We start from the raw sequence: 13,601 nt of genomic DNA, 5'->3' as shown, positions 1-13,601 counted from the left end.
TGCTCTCTTCATATATGTTACCAGAGGAAGGGTATTTAGGTTTGTTCACCTACCTTTCCTCATACAGGTACAATTTCAGTGCACTTTTGCTCTCAGTTAACTAGATGACATAAACATGTCACAGACTCACAGAGTCACACAGCACGGAAGCAGAATGCTCGGTCCAATGAGTTTTTGCCGATCATCATCAGGCAAATGGAAGTCAATCATCAGAAACGATTGAAGACCCAGGGAAGAGTTGTCTACCAGACAACCGTTAGACTGCAGGAAATAGAAACAGAATTATGAAATTCGGCTCATCCACCATTCGCCCATGGCTGATATGCTTCTGCACGCCATTAGCAGACCTTCTCCCAGTCAGTATTTCCTCAATGTGAATTATCCAAGCTGCCTTCGATTTGGCAGTTTCTTTCAGAAATCTCACAGACAATCAAATACTGAAACAACTACTTCAACTTTATAGCACATAGCAAACAAAATAACACCTCTCAAGTCTGCATGTTCAGTCTGAGAATGGAATTTCACTCTCACCAAGTTAGTGGAGGAATTTAGCTCCGATCTTAAGTAATACTGCCTACCTTTACATGTGATTACTGTTTGATTGTTAAACGGTATTGTTCTGTGAATGTCTGAGACTGAGGCATCCTGAGATTGAATTAGACTAGATTAGATTAGATTACTTACAGTGTAGAAACAGGCCGTTCGGCCCAACATGTCCACACCGACCCGCCGAAGCATAACCCACCCAGACCCATTCTCCTACATTTACCCCTGCACCTAACACTATGGCCAATTCACCTAACCTGCACATTTTTGATTGTGGGAGGAAACCGGAGCACCCGGTGGAAACCCACGCTGACACAGGGAGAATGTGCAAACTCCACACAGAGAGTCGCCTGAGGCGGGAATTGAACCCTGGTCTATGGTGCTGTGAAGCAGCAGGGCTAACCACTGTGCTACTGTGCCGCCCCAATTCTTATGCACGTTTCTGTCCATCAAGTTTATGGTGTGAATCTATGGATGGTCTTTTCGACACGTTCATTCACTTTATTGATGACTGCGATGGAGCCACCATGTATACAGCTTGCTTTCATATCAGAAGTAGCTCCTCTGTTTGAAGCGCAGGTTATGCTTCTGTTAATCCCTTTTCATCACGACATTCATTCTCCAGACGATCTTATTGAACTGATAGTCATGGACCAGCGGGTTATCAAGCAATGTCATCTCCTGTGTCACAGTAAACAGCAAACAAAGGTTGCATCTCAGAAACAGCTAATTGCTTTCAATTCCTTTATGACAGTTTGTCAACGTTCCTTAACAAGTTACTTTGGAAAAAAAGTCCCTTCGTGTAAATTACCCAAATCTACATTTCATTTGGCTACTTATTAAGAAGCCCCACAGTCGAACAAATGCTGAGACAATTACTTCAACTTCATTGGATATTTACATGAAGCTGAGAGTCCTGATGAGAGCAAGTTAAGCCCCAGAAGCTACCTTGGCTATTGCCCGATTAATGGTGGATTCAGTCTATGATTCCAACCAAGATTGTCTGTCTTTTTGTGTCCATTGATAGACCCATGTGTAGTGTTGTTCTCCAGAGTTCAGCTATCAAAGAATTCTGTTGAGGCCCCATTGTCCAGAAATCCGTACTTAAGGTCTATAGAGACATATCACTCTGAATCATTTCGATGGTTTCATTCAAATGATTAATTACTTTTTCAACGACCTCGAGTCTGCTCTTTGTTTCCTCATAAGAAGTAAGAGCCTGTTCCTTAAAGCATGTTTTTATTCATTTGTTGGATCCCAGCATTTCTGTTTGGCCAGCACTTATTGAACAGCTGTAGTTGACCTTGAGAAGGTGGTGGCTTGCTGCTCGTTTGAACATTTGCATCTCATCTACAGTGGGTTGACCACGATGCTATTAAGGAGGGAATTCCAGGATTTTCACACAGCGAACGTGAAGGAATGGTGATATATTTCCAAGTCAGCGTTGTGAGTAGCTTGGAGAGGAAGCTGAAGGTGGTGGTACTCCCATATATGTGCTGCCCTTGTCTTTCTACATGAAAATGATCATGGAACGTGATGGCTGAGGAGTTTTGGTGAATTTCTGCAGTTCGTCTTGTCGATAGTATGCACTGCTGTGACTGTGAGCTGGTGGGGGAGGAAGTGGGTGCTTGTGCATCAAATATCAAATGCGTGGGCTGCATTGTCCTGGAGAGTGGCCAACTTCTAAACTGTCTTTGGAGCTTTACACATCCAGGCAATTGAAGGGTTTTCATTGGACTCCTGATCTTTATTCCTTACAGGAAATGTGTTCCAAGATCTACATCTGCTGTCTTTGTGTTATATGGAGGAGAAGGATAACCCTTCTTAGAACAAAAACTGAATCACCCAATGGACAGCACGAGGCCCTATAATCTGTTAAAAGGACCATGAAAAGAGGTGTCATCACGTTTTTCAGCAACTTCCAGTAGTTAAGTGAAAGAAATCCCTGACACTCATTTTATAATACACAAATAATATTTTATATATCTGACTCGAAAATTGAACAAATTAACTAAACTATTATCATCCCAAACCATTCCTGCATAACTACTATTCACGAGAAAAGCACAAGACTGAAATGGTATGCTGTTCTAAGAAATACAATTCCCACACATGCAATAAAAGTATACAGTTGACTCTCTCCTAATTGCAGCCAGGGTACGTGTCTATTTACTGATTTCCTAAAGTTTGACAAAAGTCCAAGTATGTGGTCTCTGAATTCTGAGTCAGCATTTTCTCCTTAATTATTTTCAGTGCTCCTCTCACATCATGGTCCAAAGTGAATTCAAATGGACAGAATTTGCCGGGTCCATTTGTTGCAAAGCGAATGCAAAAGAAGGTACACATGGAATTCCTGTATCCTGATCGTCTGGATAGTCCTGACCATAAACCCTCAACTTGCCTTAAAAGCTTGATGCCAGCTTTCTACTGCAATTTTGTGATTACAGATGGTCTGCACTAGATTTGAAATGTTGTGTCTGTAATTTTCCATAATTTGCTGACATTATTTGGATGTACATTTCACTCTTGATCTGATTATTTCTTGGTGGGTAGTTTGTATCGAGTGAAAAGCTTGTGTACCACGTCTGCAGTCCTTTTAGCTGTGATATGCCGCTTTATCCTCCACTGATCCTATTTCTGATTGAATCACTCGATCAAGCATGGCCTCTGATAATTCTACTTCAATTTCCTTATCTGTGTTCTGTAATTTCCGCTCCCGTTTCACCTGGTGGGTTTGTGACCTTGTTATCACACAGACAAAAGAACTTGATGTTGGAGGCCGAACTTTGCTTTATGAGCCAATTCATAATGATCAGCCATTTCAGCTGCGATTCTTGCCATTTCAACCGTCTGCTCTTTCACATGAGCTCTGACTACCTCAGAAACTGAATTTTTGGACTCCTTCAAAATGATCGTTTCTCGAAGAGGTCCATGTGCTTGATCCAGTTTTTTTGTCCTTATCCACCGGTCAAATTTTGGTTCTTTGCTCCTTTCAAGCTCAACTTATTTTTGATCAAGGTCCTACCTTACATTACAGAAATGTTGGATCGTTATTGTGTTGCAGGATCTGGCATTTTCAGTCTGCACAGTTTAGCTTTGGTGTACACGTTGATCAGGGCCATGTCCACTGCTCACCTGCAATGTCACCGATCCATGGAACAGCACGTTCTTTTTCACTGGTGCAGACAGATATATGGACATCCCAGATCTGCCAATTTTCAAATAAAGGAATGAAAAATCACTGGTCGATTATTCCAGTTTCAGGCTATCTGACTTCTAGACGTTGTCTATGCATCGATGTCTGAAACTGAACAATGAACCCCTTAAAGTGTAGACTGCTCAAACTGTGGAGCAGAAAACCACCATACAGATTCAGTTTGGCCAAAGATCTGACTGACGATATAATGATTATCGACGGAAAATAAGAGAAGTTGATTTGTTCCATGCTTGTGATGCCATTTCTTGTGTTGGGGATATCATTTCCTGTTCTTTTTCTCAGAGGATGATATTTGGACAGAAATCGATGTTTTTGTTGATAGAGTTCCTGTTGGAATGCCATGCTTCTAGGAATCTCGCGAGTGTCTCAGTTTGACTTGTCCAAGGATGGATATGTTGTCAGAGTCGATGTGGTGACATTCCTCATCTGTATGTAAGGATACTAGTGATAGTGAGTCATGTCTTTTCGTGGCAAGTTGATGTTCATGTATCCTGGAGGCTCATGTTCTTCCTGTTTGTCCAAAGTAGTATTATGTAAATGACGTACGTCTTGCTTGTTGTCTCACCGGGTGTTTCAAGTTCATTTTAGTGTGTTGGGGGATGGTGGGGGGTTTGTGGGCTACCATAATACCAAGAGGTTTGAGTAGTCTGCCATTCGTTCCTGAGATGTTTATGATGAAAGGGAGAGTGGTTAAGGTTTCTGGGAGGGTTTTGTCTGCTGCTCTGTTTTTACTGAGAAATTGTTGGACAGTGTTCATTGGCTAACCACTTTTTTAATATGCGCTGTATATGTAGTTTTCTTTTAATCTTCGTAGATCTTCTGTACTGCAGTGTGTGGCGGTTCGTTAAAATAATGTTCCAATGCAGCTTCATTTAGAACATAGAACATAGAACATAGAAGAATACAGCGCAGTACAGGCCCTTGGGCCCTCGATGTTGCGCCGATCCAAGCCCACCTAAACTACACTAACCCACTATCCTCCATATACCTATCCAATGCCCTCTTAAATGCCCATAAAGATGGAGAGTCCACCACTGTTACTGGCAGGGCATTCCATGAACTAACGACTCGCTGAGTGAAGAACCTACCCCTAACATCAGTCCTATATCTACCCCCCCTTAATTTAAAGCTATGCCCCCTTGTAATACCCGACTCAATACGCGGGAAAAGGTTCATACTGTCGACCCTATCTAACCCCCTAATCATCTTGTACACCTCAATCAAGTCACCCCTAAACCTTCTTTTCTCTAGTGAAAACAGCCCCAAGTGCCTCAGTCTTTCCTCATACGATTTTCCTCCCATACCAGGCAACATCCTGGTAAACCTCCTCTGCACCCGTTCCAATGCCTCCACATCCTTCCTATAGTATGGCGACCAAAACTGCACACAATATTCCAGATGCGGCCGTACCAGAGTCTTATACAACTGCATCATGACCTCAGGACTCCGGAACTCAATTCCTCTACCAATAAAAGCCAGTACACCATATGCCTTCCTCACCGCACTATTTACCTGGGTGGCAACTTTCAGAGATCTGTGTACATGGACACCAAGATCCCTCTGCTCATCCACACTACCAAGTATCCGACCATTAGCCCAGTACCCCATCTTTTTGTTATTCTTCCCAAAGTGAATCACCTCGCACTTAGCTACATTGAATTCCATCTGCCACCTTTCTGCCCAGCTCTGCAGCTTCTCTATATCCTGCTGTAACCTGCCACATGCTTCCTCACTGTCAACAACTCCTCCGACTTTCGTATCATCCGCAAACTTGCTCACCCAACCTTCTAACCCCTCTTCCAGGTCATTTATAAAAATGACAAACAGCAATGGTCCCAAAACAGATCCTTGCGGAACACCGCTAGTGACGGCACTCCATGAAGAAACTTTGCCATCAACTACTATCCTCTGTCTTCTTCCATCCAGCCAATTCCTAATCCAAACCTCCAACTCACCCTCAATGCCATATCTCCGTATTTTCTGCAGTAGCCTACCATGGGGAACCTTATCAAACGCCTTACTAAAATCCATATATACCACATCTACCGCTTTCCCCTCATCAACCTCCTTCGTCACCTTTTCAAAGAATTCAATAAGGTTTGTGAGGCACGACCTGCCCTTCACAAAACCATGCTGACTATCCTTGATCACATTATTCCTATCCAGATGTGCATAAATCCTATCCCTTACAATTCTCTCTAAGACTTTGCCCACAACAGAAGTGAGACTCACCGGCCTATAGTTACTAGGGCTATCCCTACTCCCCTTTTTGAACAAGGGAACCACATTTGCTATCCTCCAGTCTTCTGGCACTACTCCTGTAGACAAAGAGGACATAAAAATCAAGGCCAATGGCTCTGCAATCTCCTCCCTTGCTTCCCAGAGAATCCTAGGATAAATGCCATCAGGCCCAGGGGACTTATCTATTTTCACCTTTTCCAGGATTTCCAACACCTCTTCTCTACATACCTCAAAACCATCCATTCTACTTATTTGTGCCTCAGTATTCTCATCGACAACAATGCCCTGTTCCTGAGTGAATACTGAAGAAAAGTATTCATTCAGTGTCTCCCCAATCTCTTCCGCCTCCACACGCAACTTCCCCCTACTATCCTTGACTGGACCTATTCCTACCCTAGTCATTCTTTTATTCCTAACATACCTATAGAAAGCCTTAGGGTTTTCCCTAATCCTATCTACTAAGGACCTTTCATGTCCCCTCCTTGCTGCTTTTAGCTCTCTCTTCAGGTCCTTCCTGGCTACCCTATAACTCTCAATCGCCCCAATTGAACCTTCACGTCTCATCTTGAGATAGGCCGCCCTCTTCCATTTAACAAGGGATTCCAATTCCTTATTAAACCACGGCTCCCTCGCACGACCCTTTCCTTCCTGCCTGACAGGTACATAATTATCAAGGACACTCAATAGTTGCCCCTTGAACAAGTTCCACATATCATTTACACTCTTGCCTTGGAGTCTACTTTTCCAAGCCACACATCCTAAGTCATGCCTCACCGCATCATAATTTCCCTTACCCCAGCTATAATTCTTGCCCTGTAGTACACACTTATCCCTCTCCATCACGAGTGTAAAAATCACCGAATTATGGTCACTATCCCCAAAGTGCTCACCTACCTCTAATTCTAACACCTGGCCTGGTTCGTTACCCAGAACCAAATCCAGTATGGCCTCACCTCTTGTTGGCCTGTCTACATATTGTGTCAGGAAACTCTCCTGCACACATTGAACAAACACTGACCCATCTAACGAACTTGAGCTATAGCTTTCCCAATCAATATCAGGAAAGTTAAAGTCCCCCATAACAACCACCCTATTACTGTCACTCATCTCCTGAATCACCTTCCCAATCCTTTCTTCAATGATTCTAGGACTATTAGGAGGCCTGTAAAAGACTCCTAACAGGGTGACCTCACCTTTCCTATTCCTAACCTCAGCCCAAACTACCTCAGATGGCAAGTCCTCATCCATCGTCCTTTCCACCGCTGTAATACTATCTTTGACAAGCAATGCCACACCTCCCCCTCTTTTACCCCCACCTCTGACCCTACTAAAACATTTAAATCCCGGAACCTGCAACAGCCAATCCTGTCCCTGTTCTAGCCATGTCTCCGTAATAGCCACAACATCGAAGTCCCAGGTACCAACCCACGCTGCAAGTTCACCTACCTTATTTCGTATACTTCTTGCATTGAAGTATACACACTTCAAGCCACTTCCCTGTTTACAGGCACCCTCCTTGGAAATTGATGCCATGTTCCTCACCTCCCTACACTCCAGGCCCTGCACCCTGAAGCTACAATCTGGGTTCCCATGCCCCTGCCGAGTTAGTTTAAACCCCCCCCAAGAGCACTAGCAAACCTCCCCCCAAGGATACTGGTTCCCCTCAGGTTCAGGTGTAGACCATCCTCTTAGAATATAGAAAAGGACAGCACAGAACAGGGCCTTTGCCCAAGATGTGATTTGTGGGAGAAGAAGAAATAGTGTTGGAAAACGACAATAATGTGCCATTCCTTGATGTCACAGTTCAATGAACAGTCAATGGAGAGCGTCAAACCAAGGTCTACAGGAAAACAACACACATGGAACAAATACAGAACTACAGGAGCAATCATCCCAACATCCACGCGAAGCTGCATTAGAACATTTTCTGAGAAAAAGCATAGGAAATGGCATCACCACAGGAAATGACATCACCTGCCCTGGAAACCCAAGCACATAAGTAGAATGCGGTCTATAATGCCAGTGCTTCACTAGAGGCTCACTGATGATGTTACCTCGTATGGTGATGAAACGTTTAAAAACCAACAAAGCGAGCAAAGTTACATCCAGTAATCTCATAGTGATTGCGGACATGATCATGAAGGCAATAGTTGACCAGTTCATGCTGCAAAAACAACAAAATAATTCTCTGTCTGGCAATCGACACAGCAACCAAATATTTACTATAACGGTTTGAGCTGATACTTCGTACATACTAAGTCCATAGGTTTGCAGGAAATATAAACTAGAATAGACGATGCTGTTTCTAAAGCCGACTCTGACATGCAACAGGAACATGATCGACCCAATGTTGTTACATTCCTGCGTTTTCCCATAATGAATGATTCCCTTCGTGATCAGAATATATCTATCTCAGCCTGAAATAGAGCAATGGGTTCTGACCCACAGCTGTCTGTGGCAAGGGGTCCCGAGCCATAATCCTTTGGGTGGCACGGTGGCACAGTGGTTAGCACTGCTGCCTCACAGCGCCAGAGACCCGGGTTCAATTCCTGCCTCAGGCGACTGTGTGGAGTTTGCACATTTTCCCCGTGTGTGCGTGGGTTTCCTCCGGGTGCTCCGGTTTCGTCCCACAGTCCAAAGATGTGCAGTCAGGTGAATCAGTCATGCAAAATTGCCCGTAATGTTAGACGGGTCGGTGTGGACTTGTTGGGCCGAAGGACTTGTTCCCACGCTATAAGTAATCTAATCTAAGATGAACTTGCATCTTCCCTGAGTCTCAAATTGAATTGCCTTCCTTCTGATCCAGTATCATTTGATTCGAGACTCTCCGATGAAGGGAAACCTGTTCTCAGCATTTAGTTGGTCAAGTCACTTCAGAATTCTACATATTTCGGTGACTTCACTTCTCATAATTCGAAATATCTAGGAGTAGATTCCGAACTAGTTTAGCTTTTACACATTCGGAAAATTCACACTCTGGGTTTGAGTGTTTGAAATTTCGGGAACTGGCTTGAAAGAAGTCATATATTTTCTTAAATAAAGAGACGGAAACTGTTCAGAGTACTCCGGATGTGATCTCACCAACACTTTGCAATAACTAATACGCATTCTTTTCATCCAAACCCTTTGAAATTTGGGCGAAAATTCAATTAGTTTTCCTGATTACCCCTTGCACCTCCCTTTGCGTTTCTCTGTTTCATGCAGAAGTACTCTCAAACATTTATGTGCTGCAGCCTTTTTCCGTTATTTTCATTGAAATAATGTTGCGTTATCTTCCTCTCCCTTTCAACATGAACAACCTCTCATTGCTTTCGCGTTTTATTACGTTGGGCATTTTCTTTGCACACTTACTTAATCGATCAGCACCTCACCGTCGATTGGTTGTACACCTTTTCGGATTTACCTTGTCATCTGTGGTTGTGTTGTCTGAAAATTTGGCAAAAAGGTGCATTTCCTTCCTTCCTGCAAATCATTAATAAAGGTTATAAAACATTTGTGGTACCAGGACCGAACCTTGCTGAACCCCCAACCATTCAGATCGTCATTTGTAAAAGTAAATCCTGAACAGTATTTGCTACTCCCTGCCAAATGCTAAATTCTGAAACTATGCTGATGTGCAACCTCTCATACCATGGACTCTCGTGTCTTATCCTTTTGCACGGTTCTTGTGAAACGCCTTCTTGTAGTTTAATCACTCTGCTTTGACTGCTTCTCTTTCTTTCGATTATGGCTCAGATCGACTCGAAAAGGTCGAAGGAATTTCTCAGAAACTGTTTTCCTATTTTGGAGCCATGCCGATTCTGCTAGATAAATCTGTGATTTTCCAAGTGGACTGCTATTCGTTACTGAACAGTTGAGTCTGCGACATTTTAAATTTCAACCAGAGATGTTCAGCTGATCGGTTCATACTTAAAAAAAATTGACCACGTTCCCTTTTTGTTAACAAAAAGTATTACACGTTGGCCATTTTAGAATCCTCTGCTACTCTTCCGAAATTCATTGAGTTTTTTGGAAAATTAAAGCCAATGCATCTACTGCATCTGCAGCTACATCTTTTCTGATCCCAGCGTGCAATTTATAAGGACCAGGAGATATATAGCCCAATACATTCCTCTGACACAATTTCTCTCGTGATGTGTTGATGCTCACTTCCTCTTCTTTATTCTTAAACATTAGTATCTTCTTTGAAAATAGTCCAAGCTGCTTTGTGTTTTGTAAGAGAAACAACCAGATTCATTCAGTGCTCGGTGTTCATACCAAGGCTCGTACATGAACTATTTGATTTCCAGCTGGAATAGAATATGTTACTTGCTCGGCTGGTGGCACTCTTAAAGGTAAGAAGGAAAATTACTGGTTTTATTGATTAGGATGTGTAAACGAGTGAACCTCCAAGAGAGTAATCAATTGTTCAGAATTCACTTGCCCATTAATCGCGACTGAGTATGCGATTTCAGAAACAGGGGAATGGTTATGCTGTAATGAGCCGCCACATGCATTGAGGATGGAACAATTGGCAATTGGCCAGATAAGGGTATAATCGATGAAGGGATTAATGACAGAAACGTAGATACTAATTCATGAGGCAGGATGATGCCATTCAAAGGAAAACTGTCTAAATTCAGACATGAGGTAATCCACATGACATCAGAATCCAATGAATGGAGAAGGCAAGGAATTGGAGTCAACGGTGCCAGGTTCAGTTCATATTCTATTTGAGACATTATGCAAAAGAAAACTTTGTTTTCATTGCCAAGGTGGTTGTGAGTAATGTCAGTGATGATTTGAGGTAATTAACTCTCTTGAGGTCTGATGCATGTATAAATACACATTGCCTTTCCATACCTTGGCCACACACCAGCCTCTGCAGAAGGCATTCATTCTCAGAAATGACGAAGCCACCGATTTTGCTGTTGAAAGAGATTTACTATCCACTTCTCGCAGCTGTTAGTCTTCCAGGTAAGCCATTCAACCCGTTTGTATTTAATTGATTTTAGTTTTTCCTTGTTAATGGTACTTACTGAATGTCTCGGTGTTACCAGAACAACATCGAGAAACATGTCAGGACACTTTTTCCTATTCACTTTTTCTGGAAGCAGTACTGGTTTAACAATAACAATTCAACATAAGAGTCGTCTGAAAATATATTTGCTGATCTTTAGAGAGTCAGACAATACCACATTGATTGATGACTGGATCAGTGTATTAAATGTTTGGGTGAATTTTGGATTTTGCAAATCACTCAGAATGTTTTCAAAAGCTTTTAATAAGTATCTTCACCTCTGTTTCAACAATGCATCGCAATATTAACGAACATTTCTGTTTCTCTGGCAGCGAACGTGATGACTATTTTAATTCTTTTTCGAGGAAACTGTGGTCTTTCCAAATGCATCTCGGCTTACATGGTGGCCATGGCAACATCGGATCTATTGGTTATTATCAATAGTATTATAGTGTATCGTATTTTGAGTTGTCACTTCCCATTTTCCTTCTTGTCCCACACACCTGTATGCAAGCTCATTTTCTACATGATTACCATCGGTCTGGATCTAACTGTTTGGTTCACCATTTCCTTCACATTTGACAGATTTGTGGTGATCTGCTGTCAGAAGTTTAAGACAAAACACTGCACTGAAAAAACTGCAATCACAATATTAATAATCGTCTCCGTTCTGACCTTGTTAAAGAACATCCCGGTTTTGTTTGCATATGAACCAGTGCAAATTATTAATAAAATTGAATGGGGCTGCCAGTCAAGTGTAACTTTCTTTGCTTCATCTCCCGGAATGGCGTTTGTCTGGTTCTACAGCACCTGGGTTGCTTGGCTTCCATTTCTCCTAATTTTCTTGTTTAATTCTTTAACCATCCACCGTGTTGTCGTGGCGAATAGGACTCGCGCTGGACTCCAGGGCCATCGAGCTGAGAAGCCAAACCAATCAGGGATGGAAAACCGGAGGAAGTCCATAATTTTATTGTTCTCGGTATCAGGCAGTTTCATATTGCTTTGGTTGACACATTCTGTGAGTTTGGTCATAACCAGATTGTCACACCCTAACTATTACCGGGGTGACATTAGCAATCCTGAATACATCGCGACTGAAACAGGAAATATGTTGAAGTTGTTGAGTTGTTTCCTGAACCCATGCATTTATGCAGCAACCCAGAACAAATTCAGAGAAGAGCTAAAAAACGTGGGGAAATCTCTATGGAAGAAAATAAATCATATCATGTGGAAATGCCGTGGACAAGACAATATATTTTAGACGAATCTCTTTGTAGCTGAAACTGATTATCACGTCATTTTTCTTCGTCCCTCGGAATGGAGCAGACCTTCTCGAGTTAGTCTTGAACCGCTTTGTTGTGTGTAAATCATAGAAGCTGCCTTCGATTCAAAACTTTTTTTGTGCAAAAAACATGCTTTACGCAGATATTCCTTCGATGTTTGGTTGGACATTTAATGTCGATTTTACACACTGCTTTTCAAAAAACAAAGAACAAAGAAAATTTACAGCCCAGGATCAGGCCCTTCCCTATCCCGAAACCTAACCCTCCAAGTCTGAGCCGATCCAAAAGTACTGTCTAAACCTGTTGGTCAATTCCTAAGCATCTGTATCCCTCTGCTCCCCACCTACTCATTCATCTGTCCAGACGCATCTTAAATGAATCTACCGTGCCTGCCTCTACCACCTCTGCTGGCAACGCGTTTCAAACGCCTACCACCCTCAGTGTGAAGTACTTGCCACGTCTATCCCCCCTTAAACTTTCCACCTCTCACCTTGAAAGTGTGACCTCTCGTTATTGAATCCCCCACCCTGGGACAATGCCTGTCTCTATCCACTCTGTCTATACCCTTAATAATTTTATAAACCTCAATGAGGTCTCCCCTCAATCTCCCTTTTTCTAGTGAAAATAAACCTAACCTACTCACCCACTCTTCATAGCTAGCACCTTCCATACCAGCAACATCCACGTGAACCTTCTCTGCACCCTCTCCAAAGCGTCCACATACTTTTGGTAGTGTGGCGCCCAGAACTGTACACTGTATTCTAAATGCAGACGAACCAAAGTCTGTAAAACCTCAACATGACTTGCCAGCTCTTATACTCAATACCCCGTCCGATGAAGGCAAGCGTACCATATGCCTTCTTGACCACTCTATCCACCTGTGCAGCCACCTTCAGGGTACAATGGACCTGCACTCCCAGATCTCTCTGCTCATCAACTTTTCCCAAGGCTCTTCCGTTCATTGTATAATTTTCATCTTTTTTAGTTGGAAGTTTTGCATTTGCATGCATATACTGTCTGTACTCTCAAAGATCAATGTTTTTGTTTAAAGGCCTTAGAGGCGACATTTGATATGTTAATAAATTAATCCATTGCAGATACTCAGATCCAATGCTCCAGTTTAAAATCATGGTCAAGTTTATTTACGTCTTGAAAATGATTAATGGCATTGCTGCCGCAAACTTGTGTACTGCACATTTTATGTGAATACTACATGAAAGGAACTCGACTGTCTGACAAAATAACTCATTGAAACGGTGTATACGGGTAAAAAAAATAACCAACAAAATGCGCTTTCTTGGTAGCCTAGTGATTG

General features: G+C 42.5%; 1 protein-coding gene across 1 annotated transcript; it reads left to right on the top strand.

Moving 5' to 3' along the window:
- The first annotated feature begins 10,890 nt into the window (after positions 1–10,890).
- LOC148142452 (putative G protein-coupled receptor 139) lies at positions 10,891–12,264 on the top strand. The gene is made up of 2 exons (XM_087976589.1): positions 10,891–10,960; positions 11,336–12,264. Exons 1-2 carry the CDS (start codon positions 10,891–10,893, stop codon positions 12,262–12,264), a joined length of 999 nt encoding a protein of 332 aa, XP_087832715.1.
- Positions 12,265–13,601: the final 1,337 nt, after the last annotated feature.

Source organism: Chiloscyllium plagiosum, unplaced genomic scaffold (assembly GCF_037043375.1).
Source record: "Chiloscyllium plagiosum isolate Xiang-an unplaced genomic scaffold, Cpla_swu_hap1 HiC_scaffold_29, whole genome shotgun sequence".
In the NCBI taxonomy this organism is placed as follows: Eukaryota; Metazoa; Chordata; class Chondrichthyes; order Orectolobiformes; family Hemiscylliidae; genus Chiloscyllium; species Chiloscyllium plagiosum.
The sequence above is the reverse complement of the archived record's forward strand: the minus strand, read 5'-3'. Positions and strand labels throughout refer to the sequence as shown.

What these genes read in the sequence shown, in the direction of transcription:
- LOC148142452 (XM_087976589.1), top strand. Translation starts at nt 10,891, where the DNA reads ATGACGAAGCCACCGATTTTGCTGTTGAAAGAGATTTACTATCCACTT. An exon ending in CGCAGCTGTTAGTCTTCCAG is followed by an intron (nt 10,961 to 11,335) that starts GTAAGCCATTCA and finishes TTTCTCTGGCAG; the next exon opens with CGAACGTGATGACTATTTTA.